Here is a 19,721-nt window from a genome sequence, read left to right on the forward strand (position 1 = left end):
TACCAAATAAACAAAGAACCTAAGAAGAACATAAGAAATAGGAGCAGGAGTAGGCCATATGGCCCCTCAAGCCTGCTCCGCCATTTAATAAGATCATGGCTGATCCGATCATGGACTTAGCTCCACTTCCCTGCCCACTCTCCATAACTCTTTATTCCCTTATTGCTCAAAAATCTGTTTATCTCCGCTTTAAATATATTCAATGACCCAGCCTCCACAGCTCTCTGGGGTAGAGAATTCCACAGATTTACAACACTCAGAAGAAATTTCTCCTCATCTCAGTTTTAAATGGGTAGCCCCTTATTCTGAGACTATGTCCCCTAGTTATAGTTTCCTCTATCAGTGGAAATATCTTCACTACATCCTCCTTATCGAGCCCCCTCATCTTACATGTTTCGATAAGATCACCTCTCATTTTTCTGAACTCCAATGAGTATAGGCCCAACCTATCTTCATAAATCAACCTCATCTCCAGAATCAACGTAGTGAACCTTTTCTGAACAGCCTCCAATGCAAGTATATCCTTCCTTAAATAGAGACCAAAACTGCACGCAGTACTCTAGGTGTGGCCTCACCAATACCTTGTACAGTTGTAGCAGGACTTCTCTGCTTTTATACTCTATCCCCCTTGCAATAAAGGCCAACATTCCATTTGCCTTCCTGATGACTTGCTGTACCTGCACACTAACTGTTTGTGTTTCATGCCCAAGGATCCCCAGGTACTGCAGCACTTTGCAATTTTTCTCCATTTAAATTATAACTTATTTTATTATTTCTGCCAAAGTGGATAACCTCACATTTTCCCACATTATACTCCATTTGCCAAATTTTTGCCCACTCTCTTAGCCTGTCTATATCCCTTTGCAGATTTCTTGTGGCCTCCTTACATTTTGCTCTCCCACCCATCTTTGTATCATCAGCAAACTTGGCTACATTACACTCAGTCCCTTCATCCGTCATTAATATAGATTGTAAATCCCCCAGCACCGATCCCTGTGGCACCCCACTAGTTACTGTTTGCCAACCGGAAAATGACCCATTTATCCCAACTCTCTGTTTTCTGTTAGTTAACCAATCCTCTATCCATGCTAATATATTACCCCCAACCCCGTGAACTTTCATCTTGTGCAGTAACCTTTTATGTGGCACGTTATCGAATGCCTTCTGGAAATCCAAATACACCACATCCACTGGTTCCCTTTATCTACCCTGCTTGTTACATCCTTAAAGAACTCCAGCAAATTTGTCAAACATGTTTTCCCTTTCATAAAACCATGTTGAGTCTGCTTGATTGAGTCATGCTTTTCCAAATGTCCTGCAACTGCTTCCCAACGACAGCTGTTCGATTAACTGGTCTATAGTTTCCTGCTTTCTGTCTGCCTCCTTTTTTAAATAGGGGCGTTACATTTGCGGTTTTCCAATCTGCTGGGACCTCCCAAGGATCCAGGGAATTTTGATAGATTACAACCAATGCATCCACTATCTCTGCAGCCACTTCTTTTAAGACCCTAGGATGCAAGCCATCAGGTCCAGGGGCCTTGTCCGCCTTTAGTTCCATTATTTTACCGAGTACTACTCCTTTAGTGATAGGCATTGTATTAAGTTCCTCCCTCCCTATAGCCCCTTGATTATCCACTATTGGGATGTTTTTAGTGTCTTCTACCGTGAAGACTGATACAAAATATTTGTTCAAAGTCTCTGCCAATTCCCTGTTCCTCATTATTAATTCCCCAGTCTCATCCTCTAAGGGACCAACATTTACTTTAGCCAGTCTTCCTTTTTATGTACCTGTAGAAACTCTTATCTGTTTTTATATTTTGTGCTAATTTGCTTTCATAAATCGATCTTCCCCCTCTGTTTTTTTTTAGTCGTTCTTTACTGGCATTTAAAAAAGTTTCCCAATCCTCTGGCCTCCCACTAGTCTTGGCCACTTTGTATGCCTTGTTTTCAATTTGATACCATCCCTTATTTCCTTAGTTAGCCACAGATGGTTATCCCTTCTCTTACAGCCTCTCCTTCTCATTGGGATATATTTTTGTTGAGAATTATGAAATATCTCCTTAAATGTCTGCCACTGCTCATTAGCCATCCCACACTTTAATCTATTTTCCCAGTCTACTTTAGCCAACTCTGCCTGGTTTGAGATCCAACTTTCACACTCTCCAACTGAATTTGAAATTCAACCATGCTATGGTCACTCAATTCCTTCAGGATCCTTTACTAGGAGATCGTTTATTAACCCCGTCTCATTACACAGTACTAGATCGAAGATAGCCTCCCTGGTTGGTTCCGCAACATACTGTTCAAGGAAACTATCCCTGATACACTCTATGAACTCTTCCTCAAGGCTATCCTGGCCAATTTGCTTTTCCAATCAATATGAAGGTTAAAATCGTCCATGATTATTGTCGTTCCTTTTTTACAAGCCTCCATTATTTATTGATTTATACTCCATCCAACAGTGTAGCTACTGTTAGGGGGCCTATAGACTACACCCACCAGCGATTTTTTTTCCCCCCCTTATTATTCCTTATCTTCACCCAAACTGATTCAACATCTTGATCCTCTGAACCAACATAGTTTCTCACTAATGCACTGATCTCGTCCTTTATTAATAGAGCTACCCCACCTCCTTTTCCTTTCTGTCTGTCCTTCCGAATTGTCAAATACCGCTGAAATTTAGTTCCCAGCCTTGGTCACCTTGCAACAACATCTCTGTAATGGCGATCAGATCAGACTCATTTTAATCTATTTGTGCCGTCAACTCATCTATTTTGTTACGAATGCTGCGTGCATTCAGATAAAGAGCTTTTAAATTTTGATGTTTTTCCCCATTTTTTTCCTGCTTTGACCCCACTTTCTGATTCACCATTATGTTTGTACATTCTGTCCCTTCCTGTCATGCTCTGGTTTTCATTTTCCCCAGTGCTACCCGGCTCTATTGCCTTCTCCTTATTCTTTGACTTTTTAAATTTCCGCTCACCCGAACGCACCTCTCCACTAGTTAGTTTAAAGCCCTCTCTACACAGCCCTAGTTATTTGATTCGCCAGGACCCTAGTCCCAGCACGGTCTAAGTGGAGCCTGTCCCAACGGAACAGCTCCCTCTTCCCCCAGTACTGGTACTAGTGTCCCAGGAACCAAAACCCATTTCTCCCACACCAGTCTTTGAGCCACGTGTTTAACTCTCTGATCTTATTTACCCAAATGCAAATTTGCTCGTGGTTCAGCTAATAATCCAGAGAGTATTACCTTTGCGGTTCTGCTTTTTAATTTGGCCCCAGAAGTAAGTTTAATGTGAAAAATGGAGCAGAAAAACAACAGGTTTTAATGCAGGCCTGTTATGTGATTAATGCTCTGTTTACATTGTCAAGATTTGACATTTCCTATAATTTGGACACTATAGAGCTTGTGAATTGTGCACTCCAAGCTTTCTCAGGTGCTTTAAATCCCAGTATAAGTAACATATTCCCCATTTGCCCACATAATATTTCTGAAGTTGGTAATAAACTTAAACAAAGCACCGCTACTGCCCTTGGAGCAAGGGATCAAAACTAAAACACGTTTAATGTCTTCAGTGACAACATAAATGCTAGGCCTGTCAGTGGTGACTGCCAGCAAGTGACTTAACTGCTCCCAACACCTCTGCACAGTCCAAAAAAATAGTTTCATTATTGCTGGCCCATGTGGACATTTCCAGGGATAGCAGCAGCTTGCATTAAAATCAACCTAGCTACCGTAGAAATATAAATGACGCATATTTTCCAGCAGGCAGACTGGAAGCTGGCACTGGAGAACTAACTTCACTGCAAAACTAACTTCACTGCAATAAACTGACTAGTAGAAAGAAACATTAACTGAAGAATTTGAAGTAATAATAGATTCAATAACTATGGGCTAGGAATTCCACATTTAAGAATAGCATTGTTTTTTGGCGCTTTTTGTGAATAACGATTTTTAATGCCAAAATAGCGCCAAGAAAATAAGGCCTAAGTTTCACCAAAAGTTTAAAAATTTTTGGCATAGTGTTAAAATACCATCGTTTTTAAGGATGGAGATAAAAAATGTGTTAAAAATAACGCCCGTTCTGCGCATGCCCAGATGCTGGTGAATGTGGGGTTAGTCAAACTGGAGTTATTGTGATTTAGTGTAGGTCTGGAAACTGATGAGCAGAGTTACATGCCTCAGGCTGTGAAACACAACAGTTACATGCCTCAATCAGTTTAAAAATGCAACCACACAGAAAACTGACAGGACACAGACCTGTTAATGACTCTACTGGACACTTATTTCCAATTACATTTAACAACCCTGGAGATCTTTCAAAAAAGTTGGCACGTCAGCCGGCAGGATCGCTCTCTCGGCCAGACACATCAGCTCGGAGCTCGGTTCCCAGCTCCCCCCGGGCAAGTACCTCTCCTCCCCGGTCTCGGTGCACGGGCACTTGAGTAAGGGTCGGCGTGCCGGCTGCCAGGATCGCTTGGACAGTTTGCACACAGCAGAGTTGGACTTTTACAAGCCACCCGACCTTTATCATCAAACTGCAACTGTCAGTTATAATGCACAGGATTGTTATTCAACAGTCAGAGGTCGTACAATTTGAGCTTCAGTTCCAGTAGCAGCAGTGCAGACATTTTTGTCTAACATGGAATTGCAAACTCAAATCAAATCAAATCTCCTAAACTTTGCCCCATTCCATGGACGTTTATGTTCATATATTATCTGTTCTGCCTTGAAATTATTCACTTAAAGTCCGGTTGAACTTGACAGATTGGGGACTAGATTCTGTGATTCCCAAGATGGTGCCATCAGCGCCGATTTCGATCGGACTCCACCAAGTAAGGCAAGCTTTTTAAAATTGCTATTTAGCGCTGTCCTTAAAAATGTTCTTATTGGCGAAACGCTCAAAAATGGCGGTATCGTTGGTCTTGATGCCAAGTGACGTCACAAGAACGATTCTCAAAAACTTTTAGCTCCAAAATATGGAGCTAAATCGTCCTTGCGGTGGCAAATTTCTACCTTGTATATTAGAAGATGGATCTCAGGTAGTTGGCGGCAGTTACTATTTACTGTCTCCTACCTCAAATCGTTCGACAGGATCTTCCTGTTGAGCCTGTTGTTCCCGCATTACCAGGTATTCCTTTTCGTATTTCTTAAGCTTTTTCTGGCTGATCTGTACATATAGGCAGTAATAAATTAAACATTTTCAAATTAAACAGCAGCAAATTTATTTTTCAGTTTATACTTTAGTAGTAACATGAAGCACTGATAGGAGAACATGTTATTTACCTAAAGAAATACATTATCAGTGATCACCTGTCTAAAAAATGGGCTGTTCTTATAATTGATGATTAAATCAAAGTTACTGATGGTTCAGTAAGTAAATGCACTGTGTGGCACAGGATTCAATCTCTGATCTGTGTTGAGTTAGCCACTGATCCAGGGCAGCAGGAGAATTTGTTCCAGCAACATCACACTGGGGGGGGAGGGGGAATATTAGCTAGCTAGGGGTTGTCATTTGAAAACCTCTACATATATGCAGGAAGTGCACATACATATGTGGAAATATTGTGACAGGCTTCCACGTTCAAGTGGCTCACTGGCACTCACTGTCCTGGGTAAGTTGCACAAGACGTGGTGCACAGGAACCGGAGTAGGCCATTCAGCCCCTCGAGCCTGTTCCATCATTCAATGAGATCATGGCTGATCTGCGACCTAACTCTAAACACCAACCGCTTTTGGCCTATATCCCTTAATACCTTTGGTTAACAAAAAGTTAACAATCTCAGATTTATAATTAACAATTGATCTGGCATCAATTGCCGTTTGCGGAAGAGTTCCAAATTTCTACCAACCTTTGTGTGTAGAAGTGTTTCTTAATTTCACTCCTGAAAGATCTGGCTAATTTGTAGACTGTACCCCTAGTCCGAGAATCCCCAACCGTATAAATAATTTCTCTCTATCTACCCTATGTATTCCCCTTAATATCTTGAAAACTTTAATCAGATCACCCCTTAACCTCCTAGATTCCAGGGAATACAACCCTAATTTGTGTAATCTCTCCTCTAAAGTTAACCCTTGAAAGTAAATCAGAGTATCATTCTGGTAAACCTATGCTGCACTCCCTCCAAGGCCAATATATCCTTCCTAACGTATGCTGCCCAGAACTGCTCACAGTGCTCCAGGCGTGGCCTAACCAGGGCTGTGCATAACTGCAGCATAACTTCTACTCCCTTGTATTCTAGTCCTCTAGATATAAAGGCCAGCATTCCATTAGCCTTTTTGATTATTTCCTGTACATGTTCATGACATTTTAAATGATCTATGTACATGGACCCATAAGTCTCTTTGGACCTCCACAGTTTTTAGCTTTTCACCATTTAGAAAGTACCCTGTTCTATCCTTTTTAGGTCCAAAGTGGATGACCTCACATTTGCCTGCATTGAAATCCATTTGCCACAATTTTGCCCATTCACAAGGCCCAACATTGGCCATAACTTGCATCAAATTTTTTGGAGCAAGTTGTTTTTTCTGGCGTAAGTTAGAAAATGCCATTTCCCCCCAAAAATTTGCTCCAGAGTAAGTCAGTTAGGTACAATTTTTGTATTTATTTATTTATTTTTTTAAGGTCAGTTTTTTTTTCCAAAAGGGGGCTTTCCCAGACACTTACACCAGTTTTGGCCATTTATGCCACTTTGGCCAACAAAAACACACTCCAAATCCACTTAGGTCAGCGTATGTGGCCAGCTCTGAAAAACCTTGCGGGCAGTGAAGAAAAAGCAGCGCACATTAGGGCAGGGAAAGGGAACTGGAGAGGACCTCAACAACCAAGCAGCAAACATTAAGGAAAAGCTCAAACCAATAAAATAAAATACAATTAAAATGTAATAAATCCTACTTTATCTTTAAAGGCTGCCCGGGAAAGACAGCGGGCCAGCCTGTGTGTGAGACTATTCGGCCTGGGATAGGGGAGGGAAGACGCACTGGAGAAGTGCGAGCTTGTGGACCGGAGAAGTTGCAGCTGTTGGATCTGCTCGTTTCATCGCCGGGGGGGGGAGGGATGGGGTGGTGAGAGCCCGCCGAGCGACCGGAGAAGCTGATGGATCTGCGCTTTTCATCGAGAGTGGGGGGGGGGGGGGAAAGCCCGCCGAGCGACTGGAGAAGCTGCTGGATCTGTGCGTTCAGAGCTCTCCTGGCAGACAGCAATTACAGTTGCGATGCTCTTCAAAAATGGCAGAGTGCCAAGTTTTGTTTCTCTACTGCGCATGCACACACGTCGGGGCCGGTGCCACTGCGCATGCGCGAAAGTGCCGGCACTGTTTTCGGTGCGGGCGTTTGGCTCCGCCCCCGACTTCACCAGCGACGCCACGCCAGGACTCTGGGGACTGTACACAGCGGCCAGGATGAGACGAGTTTCTCCCGGCGCTGTTTCCAGCGTGCAAAATCGGCGTGCTTGAGGTCAGTGCGCCGACGAAACGACTTGGAGAAAATCTAGCCCAATATCCCTTTGTAATTTTATGCCTATCTTTGGGTCATTGGCAAATTTGGATTTATGACTTTCTGTACCATCATCTATTTATTAATAAATATTGTGAATAGTTGAGGCCTCAACAGAGATCCCTGCAGGATACCACGAGTCACACCCTGCCAATTAAAGAGTACCTATGCATTATTCCTACTCTGTCGCTAGGACCATCACCACCAATTGGATTGTATCCTGAGTCAACCCTTTAGCAAGGTACGGGTAAGATGTGGGGAAACACTGATAGCAATATAACACGATAGAAATATTTTTTAAAAATAGGAAGAAATACAAAAAACTTCCTGGCACAACTCTTGACAAAAAAATTACTTTTACTTGTATCCAAAAATTTGAGAGAGCGACTGTGTTTGCAATGACACCAACATATTTATTAGTGAGGTAAAAGAGAAAACCACCACAATGGGAATGACTTTAAAGTATCTGTTAAAACAATCATGTCCAATCAGTAATCCTAAATAAAGCGGATTTAAAAAGAAACAAAAATACATTCACCAGCTTTTTACAAAATGTAATCCTGCACTGAACTGAGACTTTGAAAATTCATATTTATACCATGTGTTTTGCCAGAATAATTCAATGCTCTATCGAGTTGTGTACAGCTGAACATTTTTTCAAAAAATGCAATTGAATAAAATCCTTCTAAAAACATTGAAGTCTGGTTTAAGTGCTTCTGTACTGAATACCAAGCAGGGATCAAATGTTTATTTGATTACCTTCATGCTGCAAGCCAGCTCCATCAGCTTTTTAGCATTTTCTTCTGAGCGGTACCTTTTAGGAAGCTGAACGCGGAAAAACTTTAAGGCCCCTTCAAAGTCTGTTAACAGAAGATCGTCTTTTGAAGTCTGCAGAAGAGATTTTAACAGATTTTAGTGCTATCTGAACAAGTTGTGGAGCTAACAATCAGCATTCAGTAGAACCTTGGCACATAAACCTTTCTGCTCAGTGTTGGGGGGGGGAGGAAGTTTGTGCCAACGCATAGCTCAGATCGCTACTCTCATTCTAATCAGATTCTTTCATTGAATCAGGCCATCCTCACGTGAGCTGAAATACTGAACATGATTATACTGAAAGAATACTAAACAGCCTTTTCTGGTGAGAAGCACCATTATGCACAATTTATAAGATAAAAAGCATTTAAAAAGTAACATAACAGAAAATATCTCAAATTGAATTATTGCCAAACTCTGCTCGAGTGAAAATTAAAAACACTTTCTGAAATTGCAAATGCATATTACAATATGAAGTGTTCAAGTTGCAATCCTGCTCTTGTTCATCCAAGATGTAACTGGAGTATCTGAATAAGGTTTCATTCAGAATAATTAAAAGTATGACTGAAAGCTCACCACAATATTATTAATGATGCCTATATAGATTAATCATGAAATCCTTAATGATGGCTTACATCTAAATTCATATTTGCATGTTAATAACAAATTGAAAACATTGACAAAAGAATGATAAACAATGATAACATTTCCACTTTTGGTGGAGATAAATACTGACAAATATAAACACCATTTAAACCACATAGTGGAAGTATAAGAAAAGTTGTGACTCTTACCTTCAGTAAAGCAAGTGCAACATTGAAGATAACACTTATCCCCTTAAAAAAGTTACAAAATTTTAGGTAAGCTTATGCAAGGAAACATTTCTGAAATTTATCATTCATTTTTCACACAGTATACAAGTACGTATTATGTAAACAATTTCAAGAAAATTATTAACCATCTATTGCTAACTTCTGCTTTGGTTTTAAATGCTCAAGAGCGCATGATAAACCAGACACAGCAGCTTAATTAAGCTCAGCTCTGCCATTCCTATGTAAAAGCAAATGCATTTTTATTTTTGATGCTGAAAACTGAGGATTGACTGACTGGTGAGCACAGAACAGCACAATGGTCCACTGTGTTCGGCCACAGTGGGACTACAGCAACAATTTTGACAAGGCAGCCTTAAGTTCAACAGCATTTCCATTTGCATGAGGCAGCAATTCGCTCAATTCACAGATTGGCATACTCAATATTACAGGCAACAATACTTGCTAAATCCGAACAGATGCAGGATTGCGGGTGTGTAGGTCAGGACTTCCAACAGAGAGTGCGTTCAAATGTTGATGCATTTCTAGTTTGTTAAAATGTATTCTCTCATTTCTCAGGCCCTAAGCTTTTCTGTGAAAAGGACGTTTGTTGAATTCTACACAAGACGTGATTAACATAATTTAATACAACATATTCAATTGCCATCTTTAGCCATGCTACTTGAGGGGACAAAAACATGACTGCAAAATAGCAGTCAAGATTATTATTAATAGAACAAAAATGGTCTTTGAAGTATTTTGGTATTTTAATCAGACAACATTCATGACCTCCTTCATTTACTGGATTTACTTGCACACAGGCTGCACTACGTTTTAAAGCAAAAGAGTTAAAATTGGGAGCACGCAAGGCAAAATCTTTTCGGGGGGCGGGGGCGGGAGGACCGACCTGCACAGGTTCCTACTCGATAAAACATGTGTAGAAAAGTTACAAGTCCTGGATCTGGACCACATGAGATTTTATACCGATGGCTTACATCTAGATTAATATTTGCATATTAATTCTTTTCTATAGGAAAATAAAACTTGGGCAAAAATTGTACATAAATATGGACAAGTGTAAAAGTGACGGTAAAGAAAAGATTATCCTGCCCATTGAAGCTCATTCCTTTTCGACTAGATCAACTTACTCAGTGTGATCAACTAAGTTTTGAACTTTGCTAACCCAATAGATTATTTCAAACATTATAAAGAAAATCTTAACTAAAATAATCACTTTAAATTTACTCTTCTAATCTTTCCTCATAGCTCATCCTCTTTACGGTTGGAATCATTCATATTACTCTTGTGCATTCACATTCTACAATACATTTATGTCCCCTTTGAAGCACCGTGCCCTAAACTGTACACAGTTCCACGTGTGGTCTGACCAGTGCATTCTAAAGTCTCAGCAAAGATTCTGTTGATTCATTGTTCTTGTCATTTAGCCCAACATTGTACTTTTTTTTTTTCAAATTGCCATTCCACATTGTTTGCCAACAAAACAACTTCAAAAACAATTAATTTGTTATGAAGCAGTTTGGGACATCCGGAGGATGTGAAAGTTACTGTATGATGCAAGTTATTTTCTATCTTTTAAAGTAACAAGGCTAGTGTCACTTTCAAGTTTCTTTCTAGATCTATGTTAATTCTATCCTCTTGCTCATTTATTTTTGCTTTAAATGTAATACCTATTTTCATTTATTATTTGCATACCCAATTGCTCTATACTGTTAATTGCATTCTACTACTACTCTCTATTTTAGTATTGCATGGAAACTTAATGAACTTACAATTAGTTTTTGCATTAAGTTGGATATTAAACAATGGGGACATATGCACTGACATTTGAGTACTCCATTCACCATCTTCCTTTGTCTAACACTAAAGCTCTCACTAGTACTCGGTATCCTATTATTCACCCAATTTATCTAGTTGCACAATTTATTCTGCAATTATTTGTAGTTTTACTATAAGTCTTTAATGTAGGAGATTGTCAAAGGTTTCTGAAAGTCCAATTAAACTATCATGGGGGAGTTCCACTCAATTTTATTTAGAATACTCTGAAATAAATTGAGATTTGTCAAAGAGGATCTTCCTCTTTGGGCTGTTTATTAAATTATTAAGCTACTACTGCATTAGTCCTTTGAATGATTTCTATTATTTTTATCACTGCCCGCCAAATCCAAGAAAAATGCAGGGAGCAGCATCAGGTTACCTGGTCTGCCTGATCAGCTTTTTCCCCTTTTGTGAACATCGGTACAATTTCTTGTTTCCAGTGCTGTGTAACATCTTCAGCACACAATAATTCTTCATCTGCAGTGTAAGAACTGCTAAAAATAAAGCTCTCATGATTTAGAAATTCATTGTAAATATATTATTTTCCATAAGAAGTTGATGGCAACCAGTGCTTAATAAGTAACTAGTTTATGCAGTAGGCAGCTGAGATATTCTGATCAGACAAAACCTCAGCACCCTGGGTTAAGGAGGGGCAAAGTGGCCCGGTTTGTGGTTCTCGATCACTGCTCAGCAATTCCTGTTGAAAGTGTGCATACATGCACAGGCATGCACCACCAAATCAGACTCAGCTGTGATCCCTCCTGTGGTTAAATATCTGCCAAAACTGAAAGCTCGCACAAGAATAACGGCCACTTGGGTAAGGCACCAAAGGGGGTACAGTGCCCCAGCAATGTCAGGAGTCTTCAGGAGATGAAGAAATGGGGAGGGGAAAATTGGCAAATAGAGTTCTACAGACCTTGTTTATTGCCAAAGCACAGTAAGTACCTTTACACTGTTTATAAATGTTATTACTGTGGGACACTAAACTTACAGCTGTGCTGGGTGTACTATGGACCTGTACTTGCCACTCCCAACATTCCATGCTGCCTTACAATCCCCCAACAAATTCAAAGTCCTCAGCCTCATCTATAAATCCCTCCACATTTAAATGCAAATGTTGTTGCCAGCAGAATGGTATTGATATATTTCTCCATTGCCCTGGTTACACTGCAGGGTCTCAACCAGTGCAGTTCCAAGACTTGAATTTTTTCCCGACATGCCCTGCATACAATTTATTTGCGTGGCTGGAACGGGATTAGTGCATAACTCATTAAGATAGTGGGTGGTACAGCAGCAAATAGGGCAGTCAAAGTTGGGACAAAGGAAATTGAGTAGTACATCCATCTGTAGTTGATATGAATTCAATGAATGTGCATTTTTAAAGCACCTTTCATGACTTTAGGATGTACCAATTATATTAGAATACATCTGAATCAGTACCAACATGAAATTTAAAACTGAGGTGGTCCTAGGGAAAACAGCATTGAATGTTAAAACGAGATGTACTCTGAAGGGACCTTCAACACCAGTATAAATGATATATATCTGTTCACATCAGAAGATCCCATTCAATACACATCGATGAAAAACACAGTGCTGTCGCACAGCCTTTACACACTACAATGTTCAATCCATTAATCAAAAACAAAGTATCTCACTAAGTGGACCTCAATCTATGCGGAAATCCTGCATTCTCAGAATAAGCACAACATTTTGGGTGCTTAAATTAAATCTCTTTCTCTTATCCCAGCACAGAACTTGGGGATTGTGGACCTAATAGAAAAAGCAAGTGAACTAGAGAGAGTACACAACTTAGTTAATGTTTATCAAGCACATTGGGCATGGATGGATAGGGAAGCTGTCAACTGTAGTACAATACTTAGGACTGTTCTTCAAAATTATTTTTTAGTATAATAACTATCTGGATAACTTAAATCTTTGGTCACAGTTATTTTTGAACTGAATCCATCAAAAATATACTACTGCCCTTCTTTCAAACCACACCTCAGCTGAAATTCCAGACACCTAGAATTGTAAAAATATTTATAGCCTAGAAGTAAGGCATGTTAAAAGTGTCAAATAAATCACCACTGTTTAAACATACTCTGTGATCAAAAGTACATTATTCAGTACACTGATATACACAGACCTGATAAACATTCCAGTAGCCTCTCTGATCATTCCAAATAGATTGGTTTTCCTACACAGTGCCACCATGTGGTTAATATAAAAGTACAACTATTTTCATGATTAAATAGCAGATGAGCAACTATTGTAATGTCCTTTAAATGCTCTTTTGCTGCTGTATTTCAGAAAAAAATATGCTGTCTCTGCATAGCTCCCAAATAGAGAAATGCCCTACCGGTAGTGTATAGATGCTTTTCATCCTCTATCATAATCATCATCATAGACGGTCCCTCGAAACGCGGATGACTTGCTTCCACGCCAATTAAAAAAAGGATGAGTTTGAATGAAGAACCCGAACTACATCCTCAAGGGTGGAAGATGCCTGTGCTTGGATTTTTTTTTTTTTTTTTTTAAAACTTGTGGTGGCCGTTGCACACCAGCCACCACACAGGCTTGACAGAGCTAGGTCTTGGTCCAGTGGCAAGGATTAACCAAGACGACTGGAGACCTGCTCTGCTGCACGGACCCATTGCGCACACATATCGCAGTGTGGGCTGGCCTGTGCTGCCCCTGGGCCCCTGGGCCCCTGGCCCCGAACTCACGCCTCCCCTGGACCCTGATCACAACCTTCCACATTCTCTCGCCGCTCCTTTGCCCTGACCTCGCCACGCTCCAATCACCGACCTGGACCTTGATGACGTCCCGCTTCACTGCCGTTGCCCTCCTGCACCAGTTCACGCTGTACCTTGCAGTGGCACGCCACCACACTGCCCATGGCCACTGCTCGCCACTCATTTTATGGCCCGACCTGCCGTTGGCGATTGTGCTCAGCTCAAGCCTACAAACATGTTTTGATTGGTTTGTATTGGGGGGTGGGGGGAGGGAGGTGGTTGCACTTTTACCAACAAAAAAGTTTTATGGGTCGGATGTAAGCATATTTTCATGTTTAAAGAACATTCAGTTTCTTAAAAGATAAGGGGTTATGGGGAGTGGGCGGGGAAGGGGAGCTGAGTCAATGATCGGATCAGCCATGATCTTTTAAATGGCGGAGCAGGCTCGAGGGGCCGTATGGTCTACTCCTGCTCCTATTTCTTATGTTCTGGATGTTGACAGTATTTTGATGGAGGTGAAAGGTTTGAAAGTACAAGTCATCACCATTAATTCTCAGCTTGTCTTTCCCTACATCTGCTGCCCCAATTATTCTTTATTTTTTGACAACCAAATTTGATCTTTCCTCATTTGTGATGGCAACAGATGGTTACATTCTCCAACGCAATACAAGCTATTTATTCTCTGTCAGCACTGGACCACAGCATTTTATCGCCTACCCCTTCATGTTTATTTTAATTTGGTCTGTCTGGCAGTAGTTGATCAGCATCTCCAAAGGGGAAAACATACAACTGAACCTCAAGTTAACTACCCCTTTAAACTCAAGTGCTGGGTTTGAAAATCTCATTTCAAAATCAATGTTACGAACATAAAGCTGCCCCACACAATATCTTGACCACTCAGAAAACTGACATCAGAAACCCAAACTACCAAGCTATTGAGGTGAGGTTGTTTACCCTAGAGAAGAATGAGAGGGGGACCTTATTAAAGTATTCAAGATTCTTAATGGCGTAGACAAGTTGAACCGGTTTATCTTCGCCCCGAGAATGACAGCAAGAAGCGTGGGACGAAGCTCAGAAGAGGGAAGATAGATTAACAAATTACTTACAACTATTTCACACAAAGGATAGCACATGTTTGGAATAGACTGCCCAAGAAAGCAATCAAGGCTGATAACATCAGTAATTTTAAGAGGAAGTTAGACAGGCATTTGGCAAGAAAATCAATTGAAATATATAGGAAATGTTGCGTATACTTTGCTCTTGCAGCATGGGGCTGGACCAGATTCAACAAAATGATCCTGTACATTCCTATGTTCCGACCGTGTTAAGTCTATATTTGAGTATCTAATTGAAGTGTAATTGTTCTCAACTGTCCCCTGTTGCATTGGGGAACCATGCAACAGCTGTGGCTGATAGAGGACAGGAAGAGGATACAGAAATTGGAAAGATTTCTAGTGCACTTTTACCACGATTTGTGGCCAGGATCTGTTGTAGCACGTGGGGAGAATCACCTGGAGCTGAATCATGACTGTCCAGCCACACAACAGCTGATCCATCCAGCGTGCTAAGCTGCTCCTGGTACACAAACGGAAAGCACCCTCCAACTGAGCCACTGCGCTAAATCAGTCACAGTCCTCTGGTGGTCATGTTCTAAGTGTGTTCTTAAAACATACAGTATAGAATTGAAAGGAGAAGAAATCCAAGAAAGAAAACAAGCGTGAAATTAAAAGGGGAGATAAATGAATGAAAGGAAGGCCACAAGCACAGTGTACAATTTAATAACAACCCGTTTTACAATCTTGTAATCAATAGTTCTTTCGGTAAATTAAACTCGATTCCACTTTAAAAAATACACTTACCTCACAGAGTAGCAAGTCAATGATGTGGAAGACCATATAGAGTGGGAACTTAGCAGTGAACAGAGTAAGAAACCACTGGGAGGCATACATGTGTGCTTCAAGACTGATATTTAAGAAGTGGTTGTACAAATCTGGAATGTACTCCTGAAAATAAAGACGACATTTATTAGTAGCACAGTAAAAGACATATCACTCACCTTCAGATGTAGCAGTGACCATTCTTGAAGTTAAGGTACACTCACTAAAAGTACCCAATTCAGTATAGGAATATTAAAGTTACTTGCCCTTTAAAAGTCCTTTACAACCATAAGTCATGAATTTGCATTCCTGCTTTCTGTAAACACATTTTAAGAGAAGGCAATTATCTTTTTGTACTGTTGGCATCAGTGATGTGTGAATTGCACTGCGCAATTTTTGTTTATTTTTATGGAAGAAAGAAAAAAGAACTTCAGGACGCCTTAAAGTGTTTTACAACCAATGAAGTACTTTTGAAATGTAGTCACTGTTGTAATGTAAGGAAATACGGAAGCCAGTTTGTGAACAGCAAGGTACCACAGAGATAGATAATGATCAGATCATCTGTTTTAGGTGTTGGTTGTAGGTGTACAAGAAAAAAAAGTCAGTACATTATAGCAACAATCAAAAGTAAATACCAAGTTATGATGAAAAAAATAATTAAAAAGTTCAGGAATTCTTAAGTAGCAACAGCAGATTAAATTTAGAGACAGAGGTCACAAAAACAGATCAGACCAAATTACTATCTATGCTCAAGTTGAGGGGAATAAGTACTGCCCCCTTGAGTAAGGAGCAAAGTTCCCACTAAGCTGTGTGATCACACAACAGTCTGGAGCTTCCACAAAGGCCACTCACCGGCTTGTCAATGCAAGAAACCACTCATATGTGAAAATTTGAAACATAGAAAATAGGTGCAGGATTTGGCCCTTCGAGCCTGCACCATCATTCAATATGATCATGGCTGATCATGCAATCGCAGTACCCCACCCCTGCCTTCTCACCATACTCCCTGATCCCTTAAGCCATAAGGGCCACATCTAACTCCCTTTTGAATATGTCCAATGAACTGGACTCAACAACTTTCTGTGGTAGAGAATTCCACAGGTTCACAACTCTCTGGGTGAAAAAGTTTCTCCTCATCTCGGTCCTATATGACTTACCCCTTATCCTTAGACTGTGACTCCTGGTTCTGGACTTCCCCAACATCGGGAACATTCTTCCTGTATCTAACCTGTCCAGTCCCGTCAGAATTTTATGTTTCTATGAGATCCCCTCTGATTCTTCTAAATTCCAGTGAGTATAAGCCTAGCTGATCCAATCTTTCTTCATATGTCAGTTCTGCCATCCCGGGAATGGCCTGCGCAGTTCACCAAACAAAAATACAGTGAACAGTGGTAAGGAGTACCTGAAAGATCCTCAGAACCACAAGAGGCAAACATGCAAGGACCATCTGAATCCCAAAACAAACATTAAGGCCTAGAAATTTGCCTCCATAGCATCTCCCGTTATCGCCTCTGGGGGGGGGGGGCTAAGCTCCCAACGTGAAGATCGACTCCCGCTATATTCGGCAGGAGGTTTGCGGCGGCGATATGGCGTAGCACCCCAATCTCGACCTCACTGCCGTGCGCATCGGCGGACGAAAACACTGGTGGCTCCAGGAGGCGTTCATCAGGAAGCCGGGCACTTTGAGGGCAGTGTTTAAAAGGTGATGCGGCCGAGGTAAGTAAAAAAAATCTCAAATTCGTTGAATTATTTCCGATACTTTTCCCTCCACAATCGATCAGCCTGACACTCTGCTGCAGTGCATCAGGCTGATCGTCTGGATTATGGCTGCTGTCGGGGAGCAGGCAAGTTCTTCTGTCTCAGAGCCTGCAGCGATGGGCCTTCCCGGCCTGCTGCCTCTTGCACTCCAGGAAGTGGAGTGTTTGATTTAGCGCTCCAAATTCCTTCCTGGAATGCCAACGCCAAATTTAAAAAAATTTAAAAACCACAATTTTTAAAAACTTTTAAAAGCTGAGACACTCCGGAATTTCTCCCCCTTAGTTATTAGATGTCACCGTGGAAATTGACAGAATTTTTATTTCATTTTTCAAAAATGAGAGTCTCCTGGAATTCAAATGAGTGTTCAGTCCAGTTTTTTAAATTTTACTACAGTATTAGCTCCTGGAAGCTGCTTTTTGATTATGGTTGTGTCATAGAATAATAAAATCATTTAATAGCCAAATACTACTTTTTTTTTTAAACAAACAGGCAAAGAATCCATTATGGGGTGCCTATTATATGCTTAGCCTTGGCAGAACCACTTCTCCCAAGTAGTTTACTGGCAGAAGAACCAAAAAGTCTATTACGCTATTATGCAATTCAAGTGGTATCGAAAGACTAGTAGAAAGGTTACGCAGTCGGAGTCGAGAAAAGAATGCTACTTTGCTTCCTCGATCACATTAGGATTCAGAATAATCCTCAATCTCAGAACGTTGAACAGCTGGATAATAAAAACTCACAATGGTCATCCTACTCATCACCTTTTAGGCAGTGTGCCGATTTGCACAACACCGATCTTAAGGTGACATACTTTAACTGTCAGGGAAGGTTTTCAAGTGGCCCTTAAGTAAATCCAATTTTAGCTACTGTCCTTTACACTCAACTCTGCACCCAATACCTTCAAGTATATATTTTTTTGTAATGGATGACTAGGCTGTTTAGTTAAACTCCCGATAAACACAATTTGTATTACTTATCTCAATTTACAATCTGATTTTTCAAAACAAGCTTTTGTTCCACTGTTATTCTGGAGTCACTTGAAACGGTTTCAAAACGGTCTGTTCTAACTTTTTAGATCAAAATATACAATGCACTGCTTAAATAACCAGGTCAAATCTATTCATGTACTGAGTAAAACAAACAACTTGTGTGGAAAATTTTTCACTGCACTGAAAACAGTTCACTGGCAACCCATTTAAATATAGCTTTTAGGAAACCTTTAAGTTTGCAAAAGATAATGTGGAGATACATCTATTATAGGCAACAGAAATGTGAAAATACTATCATTGGGCTCAATTTTCCCCAATGATTTGCGCAGTTTTTTTTTGAGCAGGCTGCCCCTTTTGGCCTAAGTTGAAAAACCAGTTTCCCCAATCAATTTGCCCCAGCGTAACTCAGTTAGTTACGATTTTTTTAGGCCAGTTTTTTTTTCAGCCAAAGGGGGCGTAACGAGCCACCTATGTCAATCCTGGCCATTTAGGGAAGTTTGGCTAGCTGAGAGTTACTCCAGTTGTGCTTAGGCCAGCATATGTGGCATCTGCAGAAAAACCTTCCAGCGAGTTAAGGAAATTGGCGCAGGTAAGGAAATCGGTGCAGCAGATGCCCGGATACAGTAAAAGAATTGAAAAAAAAACACATAGCAGCAACTTACCTCCAACCCCGCCCGAAAGCTGTCCGGTCCCATTCTCGGTCCCCATACACATACAGCACAGGAGAGAAAGAGAGAGGGAGAGGGAGGGAAAAAAAATCCTAGGACCGAGAATGGGACCGGACCGGCAAGCCCTTTGGGCGGGGTTGGAGGTAAGTTGGTGCTATGCGTTTTTCAATTCTTTTAATATGTTGGGAGCTGGCTGTATGCTTCACTTTGCAGCCTCAGCTCGCATTGTGTCCCTGGTTACCGTGGCAGCACGATCTTTTTGCCGCAGATCAAGGCTCCACCCCCAAAACTAAAGGTCAGGTTACGCCAGGCCAAAATGAAGAAATCAAATGGGGAAACTTAAGAATATTTTTTTTTGGCGTACTCAGGCCCCCAAAAATCGGGCATAACTCTTCAAGTACGCCAAAAAAATGCTTTGGGGAAACATATCCATCAGCAACTGGCTTGCTTTCCAAGGGTAAAATTGGATACAGAAATTACCATCATTAATACTAAGGGCTAGACTTTCCCTAAAGCCTCCCACAGCCGGATTGCCACACAAAAAGACCGCTAACATTATTCAAATAATGATGACGAAAAATTGCATAACAAGGGAAAAAATACCGCCCGGTGAGAAAAGGGATCTTACACATAGATTCTCAGTTAAACGCAATCCTTGGCAAAATGGGCGGTTCTTAACCAGAATGGGCGATACATACTCAAAATTTAGACCGAGGCTGCGGTTGGGCCAAGGGAGGG

The 19,721-nt window shown here is 40.9% G+C and overlaps 1 protein-coding gene across 9 annotated transcripts in view; it reads right to left on the reverse strand.

The window, feature by feature from the left end:
• LOC139232470 (rab GTPase-activating protein 1) overlaps positions 1 to 19,721 on the reverse strand; it is a 275,160-nt gene that overhangs the window by 29,419 nt on the left and 226,020 nt on the right. For 8 of the 9 annotated variants that reach the window (XM_070862713.1, XM_070862714.1, XM_070862718.1 and 5 more), the window contains 4 exons: positions 15,551 to 15,694; positions 9,103 to 9,144; positions 8,255 to 8,383; positions 5,079 to 5,171 (listed from right to left, as the gene is read on the reverse strand). In XM_070862713.1, coding sequence (XP_070718814.1) covers positions 5,079 to 5,171; positions 8,255 to 8,383; positions 9,103 to 9,144; positions 15,551 to 15,694 — 408 coding nt within the window. The remainder of the gene's footprint in view (positions 1 to 5,078; positions 5,172 to 8,254; positions 8,384 to 9,102; positions 9,145 to 15,550; positions 15,695 to 19,721) is intronic. The other variant, XM_070862715.1, reaches the window with a different exon arrangement.

The sequence above is a fragment of the Pristiophorus japonicus genome, chromosome 20, assembly GCF_044704955.1.
Source record: "Pristiophorus japonicus isolate sPriJap1 chromosome 20, sPriJap1.hap1, whole genome shotgun sequence".
Taxonomy (NCBI): domain Eukaryota; kingdom Metazoa; phylum Chordata; class Chondrichthyes; family Pristiophoridae; genus Pristiophorus; species Pristiophorus japonicus.